Below are 17,934 nucleotides of genomic sequence, written 5' to 3' on the forward strand. Positions count from 1 at the left end.
GTGATAAACTACAAATACTTGAAAATGTACTTTAATACTTCACTACTGTCCACCTCTGCTATCCATCCACACATTTTTAGCTTGCTTTGCAATTTATCCAACAGTTTATCTTTACTGGTTGCAAGGTTGTGTTCTCAGCACAAATGCCTTCGCTTCATCCACAAAGCCACACTTTTGTGTAGGCAGCAATGGCAGAATGACAAATGATGCTATTGCAAGAACGGGCCGCAGTGTCCTAAATGTGTCTGGACTAACCTAAAGTGAAACTGGGATATATCAAGCGATTTAATGTTGAGAAAGAGATTCCACTTACATGATCTTTAATTACAACGGATGAGACGAAAAAGGAGGGAAATGTTCTCCTGATGCTTTTATACCTCCAGGTGTTTCATTAATGAGGAATTAAAGCTAGTTTGAGCAAATCTCAAGATGTTGGAATTACACGCCTGATGGGATGGTTGGTTATCTTCCAAAAAATACATGTTTATGATGATATTATTAGTTTTGACAGATGTTTTCTCGGGCCCTTAGGTGTGTTTAAACATTGAGTGGTGTAAAAGAAAAAGACACAAAAACAGAACAGATAAAACAAACATTTAAACAAAATTGTTGTTTTTAAATAGCTTTATTTTGATTTAAAAAAAATGTATCATGTAGCAATATTTTAGTAATCTCAAGCATTTTATTTGATTGATATTTTAGTTGAGGATGTATTTATATATAAATATTTATGCAATTTATTGTAAAGTAAGTTTACTTTTATATAAAATGTGACCCTGACTGAATCCAGGCCAAACTCTTGTAATCTAATTTTGAGATTATGAGCATCAAAGTTTGATTTCACAATGATTTCAATCTTTGACACAATCTTACTCAATATTAAATATACAATCCTGTGCAAATGTCTAATGCAGGGTTTACACCAGATGCGGTAGAGGCCACAAGCGCGAGTAAGTAGAAAAATCTGAACTTCTGCAGATTTCCGTGCCGTGTGAACCAATCAGGACCTTGCTGTAGTAGTGACGTGATTAAAGGAAGCAAGCGGAGTTTCCGCGGAGTCCCAGAAGCCCCTCCCATGACGCGAATTTCCGCGTAAATGTCTCGAATGACTAGAATTTCATGTGCGGCTTTCACACGCAAATTAAGCGAGTAAACTCCAATGGGCGGTTTCCCGGACAGGGATTAGACTAGTCCTAGACTAAAACATTTTTAAGAGCTGTCCAAACTGAAAACAACTTGCACTGACATATCTTAAAATACATCAGGGCCCTTTGTTTTGCCTCAAAATGCACACAGGTAATGTTTTTAGTAAGGCATATTTGTTAAAACTAGTTATATTTCCTAATTAAACTAAGGCCCTAGTCCTGGAATAAGCTAATCACTGTCAGGGAAACCGCCCCCAAATGTTTAAGCGTTTTAGCACATATTTGCCGCCTCTACCACGGCTAGTGTGAATGCACCATAATGCTGCGTTCACACCAGCCGCGGTAGAGGTGTCAAGTGCGAGGGATTTCAATGTTAAGTCAAAGTGAAGACGCGTTGAGCTCTCGCAGCGCAAATGAGGCGTTTAGCGAGGCGCGGTAGATGCGATTGCGCCTCATTCCTGCGTCTAGTTTGCGCGTAAGGCGCAAATTGAGCGTTTCCGCGGGAAATGCGCAAGTTGAAAAATTTGAACTTTGGCGAAAACGCACCGCGTTAACCAATCAGGAGCTTGCTCTAGTAGTGACGTGATTACAGGAAGTGAGCGGAGTCGCAAAATCCCCTCCCATGACCCCAATTTCCCCGTGAATGTCTCGATGACAACAATTTCACGTGCAAATGAAGCGAGTAAACTCAAAATGTTCAAGCGGCAAACTAGACGCGGTAGACGTGAATTTGACGCCTCAAACACCCACAGTTAGGCCACCACCACCAGACTTGTTTTTTTTTTTAGTTTTAAAGGTGCAGTGTGTAAATTTTAGCAGCATCTAGGGGTGAGGTTGCGAATTGCTACCAACGGCTCAGTCCACTGCTCACCCCTCGCTTTTGAAACGCATAGAGAAGCTATGGTAGCCGCCACCAGAAAAACATGTTGTCGTCGGAGATAACTTAATAAAAAAGTTTGCCCGTTAAGAGCTTTTGTAGAAACATGGCGGCACAAAATGGCGACTTCCACGTAAGGGGACCCTCTGTGTATTTAGATAAAAACGTTTCATTATAAGGTAATAAAACATAACGGTTCAATATAAAAAGGTCTTTATACACCCCTAATAATATAGTTTTGTATATTATTTTGTATTTCTGTTAAGAGATCCTTCTAAAAACTACACCCTGCACCTTTAATGTCCATCCATTTTTTTCAATCTATTTTATTAAGATACAAACAAACAGGAAATATGTAAAAAAAATGTAATTTTCAGGACTAAATGTCTTCTTTAGGCATTGTCTGTGTTTAGTGTGACCTCTCTTGGCACTAAACACATCTTGAGGGTTTTTGAGCAGAATGAAGTAGAAAGAAATTTTTTTTTAAATTAGAAATTAGGATTTAATTAAGTTTAGTTTTAAGAGATCTTGCCGTTTCTTGCCACTGCTTACATGGAAGGGGACACATCAGTTTACATTTTTATACAGTTTGTAATACTACATACACATTTCCTGTATTTTCTGGAAGTATTCTATTAAAGAAACGATGAAGCAAGAACTGTACATTGGGAGAGAGAGAGAGAGAGAGAGAGAGGGGCAAGCTTGAGGGGGATGCACTTCCTCGCTCCTATTGGCTAACCATTACATCATTCTCTCCGGAGGCTCCCAGACCCCTCCCTTGTTCTCTCTCTCTCTCTCTCTCTCTCTCTCTCTCTCTCTCTCTCTCTCTCTCTCTCTCTCTCTCTCTCTCTCTCTCTCCTCCCCACCCCACACGTTCTGTTTTTCCTCATCATTTCCTACTGTCTGCATCTTTCCCTAGCAAGCACACAACAGAGATTAGCATTTAGCATGAGCTGCATCACGATCTCGGCCATGTCCACCGTGCATTCGTCCACTGCCTCCTGCTCTCTGACAGTGCCCCTCCTATCTTCCTCTCATCATCGCACTCCTCCCTTCCCTCCGTTCTGTTACCGTTTCTAGCATCGAGAGCATCGTTCACGCCTTTCCCATCTCTCTCTCTCATTTGCACTCATTGACTCTACTGATCTGACCAGTCAGAGAAGGTTTTTTTAAGGCTTGAGCTTCATCGCCCATCTGAGTCGGACTGCCTTGCTCATCCACTGAAACGCTGGACCACACCGGGCCTCCATCTCATCACCCTTATCCCACAATCGGAAATTTTGGATGTATTTTTCCAGGGCGGACGTTCCTCTCGGTAGGATGGCAGTGGTGTTGTGGGTATTGTAGTGCACGCTGGATGTTTACGCTGTCTGTGTTACTTTCTACTTGACATGTCATGACTCCAATGGTTTCTTACTCCTTCTGCTCTTGTTTTTTGATTCCATCATCGTTGAGTTTCTCTTCACGTACATATTGAAGCTGGCTTTAGGTATTTGTGAAGCAAAGCAGATTCTCCAAAGCTGTGCGTAGCTTTGAAGACCAGCAATAAAGTGAAGACATCCGTCTCAGCACGACCATGCGACTCTCCTCCTTCCTGTTGCCAGGCAACAGATTGCAAATTTGAGAATTCGGGAGGAGCCGGCCAATGATAACACGGGAAGGTTGAAGTGTTATTTCTTCCTTGTTGCATCCAAGAGAACTATGTAAGCCCATATTTTGTTTGCCGGTGTTCATCTGAATGCGTGGAAACGAACAAGGCGTGGTCTTCTGTAGTGATTGAAAATGGACCAGAATTCCCTCTGCGAGTGCGTATTTGCCTGTTTAGTTTTTGGATGCACGCCACGTGCCAATTCTAGTCTGAGCGTGACCGAATGACACCTGCGTGCTTGGCTAGACTGCATCGCCGCTATATAATCGAACACCGGCACTGAAAGTTTCCAAAATCAGGCGCCATCTCAGGACTTCAACGTGGCAGACCCCAAGTCACCCCCAGAGCCTCCTGGGGAGGATGACACTGGGAATACCAAGGAGGCACTTTCACCTCTGACCCCAGAAAGAGACCCTCTGTGGGCACAGATACCGCCTGCGGTGCGGCGGTTAGAGGAGGGATGCGCTGGTGGAGAAGACAAGGCTGGGTCTGTGAACGACTGTACAGATAGAGTCATGGGGCTGCTGGGCATGGGTCACCGCCTGTTTGTGCCACGACTACTGGCGGTGAGGGACGGCGGTGATCAACAACAAGCTGCTTGATATGTATTTGTATGGGAAAAATAGAGTTAATCTTTTGTCATAGCATTCTTTGTGATATGGTTACATGCAGATCAGATATGGCATTTTGCTAATTATTACATTTACAAATTGTATATTTTATTTTATTTTTAATTATCTAAAAAGAAATCATTGAAAACCAACGTTGATGCTCCTAATCTCATAATTACGTTTAGACTTTAACCTGGATTTTACAGACAGGGTCATATATACTTTGAATGTGCTTTAGTTTACTTTGGATGTCAACCAAATAAATAAATGTAAATATTCACCAGGGTAATTCATTTTATATACAGTCTTAAAATGAAAGTGTTAAAATAACACGTCTTGTGTTAAGGACAACACATCTGGTGTGTTGTCCTTAACTTAACACATCTCTGTGTTATTTTAGATGTGTTGTTTTAACACATCTTGTGTTGTCCCTTCTATTTATTTGAACTCAAAATCAACACGAAATGACACATAATGTGTTAAATAGGATAACACAAAACAGTGCGTTAAAATGAACACATCTTTTCTTAGAGTGTAATATTCATCAGGTTGATTTCCTAAAATGTTAATTCGTTTTATTTTTTTTCCTACACGCAGACCTCTAAGGAAGACTTGCTTCAGGCTGACTTTGAGGGAGCCCTAAAATTTTTTCGGGTCCAGCTGCCAAAACGCTACAGGGCGGCGGAGAACGCCCGGCGCCTTATGGAGCAAGCCTGCAATATCAAGGTAGGAATCTGCCCAAATATAGCTGGGAAGGTTTGAGAGATCTGTTTTTAATATATTTATAACAAGATTTTAATGTCACAATGCATGTTTTCTAAAATTAAATCATTCAATTTTGCTGTACTGAAAATAATAACTTAAAGTGAACATTTTTATCCAAAATCTTGTTGCTCAGTAAAATATTGAGTTATTTTTATTATGAAGAAATATATTGCGACACAGTATTTCCCCATGCACTTTATAGTTTAAAGCAGTGTTTCCCAACCCTGGTCCTCGGGCGCCCCCTCCCGGAAAGTTTTGGATGTCTCCTTGTTTAACACACCTGATTTAACTCATCAGCTTGTTAGGGACACATGTTTACCATTTTGGAAGGAGGCTGATGAGTCGAATCGGGTGTTTTAAATAAGGAGACATCTAAAACTTTCTGGGAGGGGGTGCCCGAGGACCAGGATTGGGAAACACTGGTTTAAAGGATTAGTCAAATAAAAAAAAAAATCCAGATAATTTACTCACCACCATGTCATCCAAAATGTTTGTCTTTCTTTGTTCAGTCGAGAAGAAATTATGTTTTTTGAGGAAAACATTCCAGGATTTTTCTCATTTTAATGGACTTTAATGGACCCCAACACTTAACAGTTTTAATGCAGTTTCAAAGGACTCCAAAGATCCCAAACGAGGCATAAGGGTCTTATCTAGCGTAACGATTGTCATTTTTTGCAAGAAAAATAAAAAATATACACTTTTAAACCACGACTTCTCGTCTTCCTCCAGCTGTGTGACTTGCCAACGCGACCTCACGTAATTGCGTAATGACGTGGAAAGGTCACGTTACATCTATGAAAAGCACATTTGCAGACTATTTTAAACAATAAACAGACATAAAGACATTTATTAGTATCATTCAACATACAACAACGTTGGAACGGTCCTTTTCCTCCACACTTGTAAACTGGGTTGTAGTCATCCTTGACCTCTTGACGTGATGACGTCTTACGTGAGGTCGCGCTGGCACGTCACAGGAACGGAGGAAGACAAGAAGTTGTGGTTTAAAAGTGCATATTTTTTATTTTTCTTGCCAAAAATGACAATCGTTTTGCTAGATAAGACCCTTATGCCTCGTTTGGGATAGTTAGAGTCTTTTGAAACTGCGATTTTAAACTGCATTAAAACTGTTAAGTGTTGGGGTCCATTAAAGTCCATTAAAATTAGAAAAATCCTGCAATGTTTTCCTCAAAAAACACATAATTTCTTCTCGACTGAATAAAGAAAGACATCAACATTTTGGATGACATGGTGGTGAGTAAATTATCTGAATTTATCTGAACATACCACATAACCAGAAGTAAAGAGATTGTTTCGAAGAGGGGAGGAGATTTGCCTTTTTGATTTTAAAGATTACAAGGACACATGACAAAAAAAAAAATGAAGCTCACAGATAAGTTTACAGACAATTTACAGTTTTCCATTTTAATTTCATAATAGATGAAATACAGGTGTTCCAATATTGTGTATTTTAGCATTGCTGTTATGCTTTGTTGACCAATCAGCGTTCAGGGCGTGAGCAAAAAAATATCAAGTTTACACAGGAGTAATGAGAAATGTGATGTGAAAGTTATTCAGAGATTGCTGAGACCTTGTCTTAGGGGCTCCTGGTGTTTCAAGGCTCCAGAGAAACAAGATGGTCTTATGTCTCAAGGATAAATACCCACAATTCTCTCCCTCAGACATTTATAGGCTCTAGCGCACTTATCGCTCGGGTTAGTGCCTCTTTAATATACCTTCATGTTCTCGTGAATTTGTTTTGTAGCTTTGAGAGCAAGTTGTTTTGATTGTCACTCAGGAAGGAAGGAGGAGTTGAGTTTCTATTGCATTTCATTTTCAATATCTTTCTTTCTGTCTTAGTCTCATTAACTGCAGGATTTCCTGTGCCACAGTCGCTCACTACTGTAAATCAGGAATACAGTCATTTATAACGCAGTGTGATGACTGACGATGCAGTTAATTCTGACATCCTTAAAAATGTTTTTCCCGGCACTGTTGCTATAGGGATGTATTTTGCGTTACGGATAGTATTTACTGTGTGGCTGTTCGGGATGAACCACTGCCGTTGTGCTTTCTGCACACTATATAGGTTATAAAGTGAACCTTACAAAACTTATAGTACGCTTAAATGACCCTGAATAAGCCTATTTGTACTGGATTGTGACATTGTGTTCATGACAATCAAGCAGTTTTAAATAAATATAATGCAATAATATAGTGCGTAAAACGTTACAGTAAAGAAATCTGCTTAAAGGGATAGTTCGGCCAAAAATTAATATATTTCCCAATGAGTTCCTCACCTAGAAGCCACCCAAGTTACATATGTCCGTCCTTTTTCATACGAACACATATTCAGATATTTCTTCCAGATGCTTCCAATCTTTATAATAAATGAATATGGGGTCCGCTCCTTCAAGTCCAAAAAATTTGCATCTATCCTTCACAAAAATAATCCACACGGCTTCGGGTGGATAAATAAAGGCCTTTTAAGGTTAATCGATGCAATTCTGTAAGAGAAATATACATATTTAAAACTTTACAAACATACGCTACGCTGAAACTCTTCCCGGATTGTGGAGGAGTCTAAGATGATGGCGTAATCAGAAGCTAGTTATTTTCATTTTTTAAAGTTTTAAATGTGTGTATTTCTCTTAAAAAATTGCATTGATTTACAAAAGTTTAATTTTTGTTAGAAAGCAGAGAGTCTGTTCTTTCATTTGATATATTGTATGTTTATATATTTAAAGGCGGGGTGCATGATCTTTGCAAGCCAATGTTGACATTTGAAATCGCCTAAACAAACACGCCCTTACCCCAATAGAATCTGGACGTTCTTTTCATGGACCCGCCCCACACATACGCAACCCAGGCAATGATGTTGGTTAGTAGACACGCCCCTTACTGCTGATTGGCTACAAGTGTGTTTTGGTAGTCGGCCCGACTCTCTTTTCCAAAGCGTTTTTTAGACATCGTGCACTCCGCCTTTAAAGGGGTCATATTATGAGATTTAAGATTTAAAATAAATATTTGGTGTCCCCAGAGTGCATATGTGATGTGACGTTTTAGCTCAAAAAACCTGCAGATAATTAATTACAGCATGTTAAAATTGCCACTTTGTAGAGCAAAAGTGTGCCATTTTGGGTGTGTCCTTTAAAATGCAAATGAGTGGATCAAATGCAAACACTGATCACAATGATGGTGGTTTGTTATAACTGAAACTCAATTGTGCTGTCAATTACTTTTCGTTCGCTTTTTTTCTCTGCACTAAATGGCAGTGCTGTGGTTGTATAGTGCAAATAAAGAGGCGCTATTATTGTAATTCGTCTTGCTACCTCACAAAACAGGCCAAATCTGAACAACCTTATTTTTCACATGCTTGCAGAAAATGCCTTACCCAAACAAAGTTAATGGCTTGATATTGTTCACATTTTCTAGATTGATAGAAGCACTTGGGACCCAATTATAGCACTTAAACATGGAAAAAGTCAGATTTTCATGCTATGACCCCTTTAAAGAAGATCATTTTCTGGAAGGTATTAAACTTTTGTGAAAATCAAACAAAATGCTGCCGCTGGCTGACAACTTTTTTTGAAAACCGCTGGCGGGGAAAGATTTGAGCTTCGCCTTTGTTATTGTGTAATAGTGACCTCTAGTGGTGAAAATCTACATATTGTGGCTTTAAAGCAACACTATGTAGTTTCCATGTAAAAATGACTTACAGCTCCCCCATGTGGTTGAAAAGCGCAACAGTGCCTGGTATCAGACACTCTTCTGCAGGCAGGGGGAGGGGCGGGGCTGTGTTTCCTACCCTCCACCGCCACTTTCAGAGTGTGCTTGTAGCAGCTAGGAGGCTGCTCAGGTTGCAGCAACAGTACAATTTGTCCAGTTAAAAGTTGTTTTATCACTGAAATAATTTTAGAGCAATAATTTAAAGGTAAAAAAACTACATAGTGTTGCTTTAAAAGGAAATAAAATGTATTTTAATCTGTGTTAGGCATTATATAAAAAATTTTAAATATTAATATTAAATTGTTTTTGGCAGTCTGGTCAAGTAATGAGTCAATGAGATTTTAAACCGTTCATGTTGCTTGTGGTTAATTCGACACTGGTCATGGAAATGTGAGTGCTTTGCATTATGGCACATAAAGTCTTGCATGCTGAATTATGTTTGAGTATTGCACATTTTGGCAAATGTAGTAGTTGAACTGGATATTATGTGCATACAGATAATTAGCATATTTATTTCAAACTACAATTGTTGCATCCTTCTCAACTTATGTCTTTTTTTCGTAAAACTGGGCGAGTACCTTATATTCAAGTGGAGTTTAGGACCCAGCGAACGACAAAAGTGATACCTGATAGGGCGAGGCAGCTCTGTGGGAAACAAGCACCTGTGTGAGGTGATGTAACAGGGGCATTTATCAATATACAAATGAGATCCAAGCTTGTAGTAGCTCTGTTTACACTTCCAATATGCCACACCCACCTATTCCTTCCATAGTCAACACCCATCTCTATCCATCTCTCATTTATCTCCTGTGAGGAAGGATTGGTTCTGACTTTTCTTCCTCCAGTGTTTGTTGGCGGCACCACAGCATGATACTGATACACAAGGATTCATTGTGTTGAATCTCAACTCCAGTCTGCTCTCGAAATGCTTTGTGTTCATGCAACCTGAAGCTGGTTTGTTCCTTCGGAGGGAGGAATGTAATCGTAGGGTGTAGTTTAATCCCTCTTATTTTAAAATTTCGCAAGTGGATTTTCCACACCTTTCATGTAAATCAGCTCTGTGCAGACGTGGCTTTCTCACACGGGGACGGCATCTGCATGTACTGTAAATGTGTGCGTGTGCGTGCATTTGTGTACTTAGTCACACTTTCCTCTTTATCTTACGCAAACAGAAGCGAAAGGTAGACATGACAGCAGATCAATGAGATGTTTCATTAAAAAACGCACTGTGAAGTGGATGATAAAGACTAACAGGAGGTTAGTTATTTTTACTTCCTCTGTGTATTTTTACACAACCTTCTGCCGTTATCGTCGTATATTGTGATGTACTGTGTAAAAAAAACGAAATTTCCCCTAGAGACAGTATCTCTATGAGACGGTAGGGAGGGAGGAGACAAGTCTGTGGCAAGGACAGGAAATGTTGTGCCATATCTCCATATCAGACCTGGAGCGCGCACACCACACACATACATAAACAGAGCACACAACCATGCGCACGGATTACTTCTGCCACCCGTGAGCCGAACATTTTCTTTTTAACCAATCGAATGCCAGAGAGGACTCTTTAAATTTAAAGAGGATGGAGAGTAATCTGCTTAAAGGGTGATGGTATTCACATGCACCTGCTTGTGCTGAAAAAAAAGAAGTTCCCCTTCTCGGATTACGGAGCGAATTACGAATTTCACATCGATAACAGAGCCTTGCTTTGAAATATTTGAAGGATCTGCCATTTGCTGCTTTTTCTGCCTTGCGTTTGTGGATATTTGGGTACTCATTAAACCAGGAACTTACTTTCATGCCAGAGTACTTCTTACTCCTTAGATTTTGAAATGGGCAGTTAGATAAGAAGATGGAATAGACTGGATTCAACCGCCCACTTAGACATACAAAAAGGACATCACAAGTCATTGTGATTTGTCTGACAACCCCTTTTTTGCACTTCTTCACATCATTTGTCACACTTTCTGTTTCCACTGACAGCTACTGCTGTGAAGGACCATCATCACAACAGATCATGGAGGTCTTCATCAACTCTTTACACAACGTATGACCATCAACAAGAAAAGTGAAACAGTCCTTTGTGTCAGTTATTAAGAGGGACACGGAATCCTTAGCCAAAAAAATACTAAGACGAAAGCAGGTGTATTTGTGCATGCTCTTTCTCGGTCCGCCCCCTTTGTGTTTACTGCCCTCCTCAAGGGGACGGCTTACATCGGTAGGCTGTCAACTGCCCTGTTTCTACAGACTGTGAAGAGAGACTAGAAGCTCACCTGACTCTCTCAGCGCTCTCCAGCTAACACGTGCTGACAGAAACATTGTCAAGATGATGCAGGAAGTGTCGATAACGGTGGCTTACGACGCTCACGTTATCAATCAGATCTGCGAGGAGGATTTCTTTGCAAGGCTGGTAGCCGAGTCCAAACCCAAACCGGTTGTAAGTCTCATTCTGACAAACTTTAACCTTTAAAAGTATCGGTTACAACATTTTGGTGTTAAGAACGAGCTTGTGGCTTGTTCATTTCTCCTGTGAAAGTATCTGTTTTTGTAAAACTGTGACAGCTTGTTCTTTCAATACAGAACTTTCTTTTAGACAAAATTTCCATAATGCAATTACAAGGATGTACAATTTTTGTACAATGTCCTTGTTTCTGGCTCTGTGCTAGCATTCCTTGTAATGTTTGCGTGTGCGTGTGTGTGTGTGTGTGTGTGTGTGTGTGTGTGTGTGTGTGTGTGTGTGTGTGTGTGTGTGTGTGTGTGTGTTAAAGAAAAGCTCAAGTGTGTGTTCACATGGCCATCGACCTAATGTAATTTTGCATGTTGTGACTCCATTTTTCCCTGAAGTGGATATTTGAATACACAGATGAGCGTAGTGACTTGAATATTCAAACACAAGCGCTGTCCAAGCACTGGTTTAACAAATTTCAAGGGATGACAGATAAAAATATTGTCATTTGGGAAAAAAGCACACCTTTGTACCTAAAGAGAACAAATTAGTACCGCAAAGGTATGTATTGGGACCTTTTAAAAAGGTTACTGCCCCAGTGACAGCTTTTGTACCAATGTAGCAGCGGTGAAAAACATGCATGTTGTGTTTTTTTAATGCGTGTACGGTTATGAGAATTCATTAGGTTCACGGTAAAGTTTCAGTTTTGGTCCATCACAACCACATTCGTTTGAAATGTCAACTTGAATGTAAAGTGGAAATCAATACTCATAAATACTAGTGTAGGTGGTTTTTGCGTATATATAAACACATCATCGATGAGTAAGAACGTATATGCTGCTTTGTCATTTATCCCAATTTTTTCGATGATTTCCCTGACAAATTTTCAGTTCAATGCGTTTAAAGAGCTTGGCTTCTATCTCAGATGTGTCATTTACCATGTCATTCTGTGGTTTGTGGTTACGCGACACATCCGGACTGAGTATTTTGTTACATCTATATCTAATGATGCCAGATCACTTATTGCACCATTGCCTGTCAGAGTAATAGACCCGTGTTTGTTCATCACATGCTTCATTTTCCCCCCTGCCTGTTTTAGAGGTTTGTTGTTCAAATGTATACATTTTAAGTATTAATCTTCAGTGCATGCACTGCAAAGGGTTATTTTCAAGAAAAAATTTTCTTAGTATTTTTGTCTTGTTTTCAGTAAAAATATCAAAAAAAAAGTAAATCAAGATGCTTTCTCTTGATAAGCAAAACGACCCAAGAAAATAAGTCTAGTTAGACCAAAAATATCAAATTTAAGTAATTTTGTGCATAAAATAAGCAAAAAATCTGCCAATGGGGTAAGCAAAAAATCTTTAACAATTTTCTTAAACACTTCATTCAAGAAAAATTTGCTTACCCCATTGGCAGATTTTTTTTTTGCTTGTTTTATGCTCAAAATCACTTCGGTTTGATATTTTTGGTCTAAAAACTAGACTCATTTCTTGGGTCATTTTGCTCATCAAGAAAAATCATCTTAATTTAAGAATTTTTATATTTTTACTTTAAAACAAGACAAAAACACTAAGAAAATTTCCTTGAAAATCATTTTTTGCAGTGTAACCCTTCAATGTTTTCATTTATTACGGACATTAAAATTCCTGAGCTTAATCTAAGCACCTGGATTTGGACTCTCCCTGATAAGCAACCACAATAGAAACCACATAGCAATCCCCTAACACATATCAGAGCATCTTAGCAACCACATAATTTTTTTTGCACATTGAAGCATCACTTCTATAATATTCAAGTCTTTCTTTTTCCATGTAGCCTATACTTTATTTTAAATCAATTGAATCATTTGTTTCTTATCTCCTAAGAGTTTGTATCACATTTGCATTTCTCAGAGCTTGCCTTTTCATCTTTACTGAGCCTCGACCAATCAGCTTTTGCCTTGTCATCACTGCAACCACTTTCACACAAGCGTTTACTTCAGAAGTGTCATTGTGGCTTCAGTGATAGCACAAGTGGCACTGCTTACTAACCATATTTGACGTCTCGCTCCGGCGAGCCACATCTCCACGGTCCTCCTCGGGACAGCCAGCTTTTGTGCTGGTCAGCAGACCCTCCCTAAATTCACAGAGGTCAGGGGTCAGACACACTGTGTGGTGCCTTGAAATCCAGTCAACAATGTGCTGCTGTTCAGGAGCGGTGATGCAGTTCCTGATAAGAGGCTTTCCCATATAAAACACTTTGTAGGACTGTTTTGAAGCTGAGTCATCTCTTTTCTGTTAAAAAAATGAAACCCAAAAAGCACGTTGTTGTGGCTGGATACGCTTATTATGTCTTTAAGACCACAGCTGATCCCAAATCTGCCGTATGAGGATTGTAATAAACAAATTCCCTTGCAGTAAGCCAGCGTGTAAACCCGGATGAGTAGCCTCTGAGGACTAACTCCACCCTCGGAGACACCATAGTAACTTTAACTGGGTTGCTATAACAACAAACAGGGCCCGGCTCTTTTTTTTAGGCCCTGGAGACATTTAAGGATCATGTTTGTAGTATTTATCCACACTCATCATTATTGCTTAGATCCAAAGGCATAGTGTTGCAATAATGTAGGTCTGTAGATGTTTAATCCAGCATGTTGTAGAAGTTCATAGCAATGTGTATTAGTTTTTTTAGACATAGTATTACTGCGTTGTTGTCTATTACAGTATTTTTTCTTTATTGTGTTAGTGGGTTGTGTAGTATGTTTGTTGAAACAACATTTAGGACTGTACAGTTTGTTCGGATATGGTTGTTTGTCATCTTAAAGGGGAAATCTGATTCTATAATTGGGTCTCCAGCACTTCTATCAACTTAGAAAATGTAAAAAAAAAATATCAACCCAGTAACTTAGTTTTGGTAAACCATTATCTGCAAGCATGTGAAAAAATAGGTAATTGAAATCTGGCTCCCCTTGTGATGTCAGAAGGGGTTAATACCGCCCCTTAATCTGCACTATCCAACCATGCCACTGTCATTTAGTGCAGAGATCAGCTCATTTGCATCTTAAAGGACACCCAAAACGACACATTTTTGCTCACACCTACAAAGTGACAATTATTATAATAAATTATTTATATGGTATTTTGAGCCAAAACTTCACATATGTACTCTGGGAACACCAAAGATTTGACATTTTAAAGTCTTGTGAAATGTCCTTTAAAGCTGCAATTTGGTTAAAAATTAGTTAATGAGCAAGCACATAAGTTAATGATCAAAACCGTCTCTTTACTCCGATTCTCAAAGATAAACTTATAGTAATGATTTATAGGTTAAGCTGTTGGGTACGGTTTTCCAAGAAATGTTAGCTTGGTGTCGTTTGACATCAACTCACTAAAATAAGTATGTAAGGTAGCCTGCAATTTTGTGTTTCAAACAGAGGTGGCAGTATAAGCTAAGAATGTCAGGTTTAAATGTGCAAATTTTAGGAGGATCAATTGGAAAAAAATGCAATGTAATAAGCATAACTATGTTTTCAGTGGTGTATAAATACCTTACATAATGAACGGTTGTGTTTTTATTACCTTAGGATTAGGCATTTTTATCTTAACCTCTCGATGTGCACTAATTCTGGGCGGGATGACATCAGTTTTGTTAACGCTGCTAACAATATCTATATAGTCTACTGTCTACAAACATTAATAATATTAACATTACTGGTTAAGCATCAGTGTATGGTCTCTGTTTTAAGATACAGATGCTGTAGCATCATAAATGCAGTATTTTGTGACAGAAGTCCAGATGACAACATGCAGAATATAAACGGGATTTCTTACCTTTGTGTTGATATAACGATCACAAGTCGAATCCAGTCTGTTTCAGATGTGTGAATAACCCATAAAAACCGTCTACATCCAATGACCATTTTTGTCCACAAATGCATATAATCCATGAAATATAGATATATTGTCTGTTGTTTACATCAGATTTCGCATGAACATCTTGTAATAGAATATAATATACTATCTGAGGACTGTTTACGTCGTAACACTGTATATGAGATTACACTTTAGGTTCCGTTAAATACATAAACCCGCAATCAAACTTTGTTTTTTAAAGTAGGCGTGAGTATAATACATAATATCCAAAATATCGTGATGCCATCTGACTCGCTCGTTCCTTCAATGACTTAATGGAAAATATTGATAGACAGAACATGTAGCCAATTAGATAACAAATCCAACGATCTTTGTGTGATGTTTTATTTCCTGGTTTGGAAACTGAATTTTATAAGCTAACATAAGCATAAATAATAATAAGAATGAATGTGTATGCATGTAAACAAAAGACTTTTATTTTGGGGCTGACTGGCACTTAAAAAAGGCACTAGTCTTTTTGGGCCCATTGACCTCAAACGTGAAACATAACTTCTTTAGACTTGTGGCTTTGGGATCATTGCATTTCTAGGTTTCACACACATATTTATCATTAAGATTTTTAGTATTAAAAAAAGATGTTATGCAAAATTTTTTTTATTCCAAAGTACTTCAGCCTCTCTAACTTTAGCTATAAATAATTTTTAACCTAGAAAATGAAGCTTAAAAGGGCCTTCTGACTAATGATACCATAGTTATGCTTATACTCTAAATGTTTAGTAAAATCAACCATTTTAGTGAAAGTAGGTCTTTTCATGGTTTGGGCTAGAGTGAGGGTGCTTTTCAAGAGGTCATGTCGCCATTTTGCAATTTTTTTTCTCACTTGGTAAAAAATACAGAGCCTAAAATGACCAAAATAAGAATTTAGGTCAACATCGCCCAGCCCATCATGAATCCCTTTGCTGTTGAGAAGCACCCATCGAGAAACCCTTTATCACACTTTTGTATAGTGTGACTGTACACATCCCTAAACCGATTTCCTCTTCCTCCTCAGGTGCCCACCAAAAAGCTGAAGAAGTTTGAGAAGGAGTACCAGTCGCTCAGAGAGAGCCAGCTCCAGCAGGAAGACCCCATCGACCGATATCAGGTAAGCTAGGACCTGATTTAGCTCCGCCTTCCCCGATCGTCATCCTCACCTTCCGTCCCAGATCAGGACTGTGCAGCGGGCTGCACTGGAAACCACAAACTCTCTCAGCGAGAGACCGAGAGAGAACCAATTACCAAACATTCGCTGAATGATGAACTTTTTAGATGCTTGTCTGAAGTATTCACCTTTTTATTTTTGTGAAGAAAAGTGTTTTATTTTTTTTACATAAGCTAGAGCTTTCGTAGAGCAGCTTGCACACATGCAATTGTTGCATTTTTGTTTGTGCATGTTTACTATATTTATTTACTTGTTGCACTGGTGCTGTAAATAAATACAAGCAATATTTTTTTATATACAATCTGGCACATTTATTCATATTAATGATGTTGCATTGTTACTGTTTAACGTTTTTTGTATTTAATTATTGTTTTTTTTATATATATATATTTATTTTAGCTTTTATGTTCTTCACTTGGAACAAATTTGGGATTTGTTTAACTACTAAGCAACTACGAATGTTCACAAGCCAAGGTTTAAAATTAAAGGAAGTTTCCTCACTCAGTGGTTTCCTTGCGGTCACTTCCTGTTTACTTCACTCACACATTTAACCAATCAGATTCCCTCCCTCACGTTATTATCCCAACGAGCCTTTCTTACTCACTCTGTTTGACCAATGAGCTGTTGCGGGGGGCGGAGCTTGGACAGGCAGGGAGAGGAAGCAGTTTTGTATTTGGCTGTTGGTGCTGGATGGTGAAAGCCACTGCGGTTCTTATTCTAGTGGGTGTAGTGTTGAGACTGTGGTGTAGTCTACATCGCAGGTAAGCCTTCAGCCCACCACGCTCATTGGCTACTAACAAACGCTTGTCAATGCTTTCGCCCTTTTTGCTTCTTTAGTGATTTTCACTTAACACAACTGTGCAGTTTCAACTAACAACAAGCTTGTATGTGTTAGCGTGTTTATAAATGGAAGTCATATGACAGCGTTTCCCCTTCCTGATAAGGAAATGTGTGTATCATGTGAAAGCAGTTTGAGACAAGCGGAGGCTTCCTGTCATAAAGAGTTGTTTAAAGTGTTGTTAAAGGGATAGTTCACCTAAAAATGAAAATTCTGTCATCATTTACTCACTCTCATATTGTTAAAAACCCGTTAAAATTAGTTTGTTCTTGAACACAAAGGAAGATATTTTGTGAAATGACCAAACCGATCCGAGGCCCTATTGACTTCCATAGTAGCAAAAAAGAATACTATGGAAGTCAATGGGGCCTCTGATCGGATTGGTTCAGATTTTTAATTTTTGGGTGTACTATACCTTTAAGACCTGCAAGATTTTGCTTTCAATGTAAAAATTGTAAACTTAAGTGTTTAGATTGGACTTAAGTAGGTAAAGGGTTTACACAATCATACATGGACCTGCCCAGACATTTTTAAGCTTACATCCAAAAAGCTTCAGATACTTCAGTCTGTAGCTTATGCAAATACAGTTCAGCAAGCTTTGCAGCAAATCCCACAGTAGTTTTATCACCGTCTGTCTGTTGCTATTTGTTCTGCCAGGCTGTGAAATGCACTAATAGCCACATATGTGACCTTTCAGAGAGAAAACCGGCGACTGCAGGAGGCCAGCATGCGTCTGGAACAGGAGAACGACGATCTTGCCCATGAACTGGTGACTAGTAAAATAGCGCTGAGAAGTGATCTGGACCAGGTATTTACTTTGCTTGTA

The 17,934-nt window shown here is 38.9% G+C and overlaps 1 protein-coding gene across 4 annotated transcripts in view; it reads left to right on the forward strand.

The window, feature by feature from the left end:
- The window catches only part of rabgap1l (RAB GTPase activating protein 1-like), a 132,210-nt gene that overhangs the window by 109,365 nt on the left and 4,911 nt on the right, over positions 1-17,934 (forward strand). For 2 of the 4 annotated variants that reach the window (XM_073862236.1, XM_073862235.1), the window contains 3 exons: positions 4,879-5,007; positions 16,121-16,213; positions 17,806-17,916. In XM_073862236.1, coding sequence (XP_073718337.1) covers positions 4,879-5,007; positions 16,121-16,213; positions 17,806-17,916 — 333 coding nt within the window. Of the gene's footprint in view, positions 1-2,912; positions 4,237-4,878; positions 5,008-10,253; positions 11,210-16,120; positions 16,214-17,805; positions 17,917-17,934 lie in introns of those variants that run through there. The other 2 variants (XM_055217524.2, XM_055217525.2) reach the window with 2 other exon arrangements.

Source organism: Misgurnus anguillicaudatus, chromosome 23, assembly GCF_027580225.2.
Source record: "Misgurnus anguillicaudatus chromosome 23, ASM2758022v2, whole genome shotgun sequence".
Taxonomy (NCBI): Eukaryota; Metazoa; Chordata; class Actinopteri; order Cypriniformes; family Cobitidae; genus Misgurnus; species Misgurnus anguillicaudatus.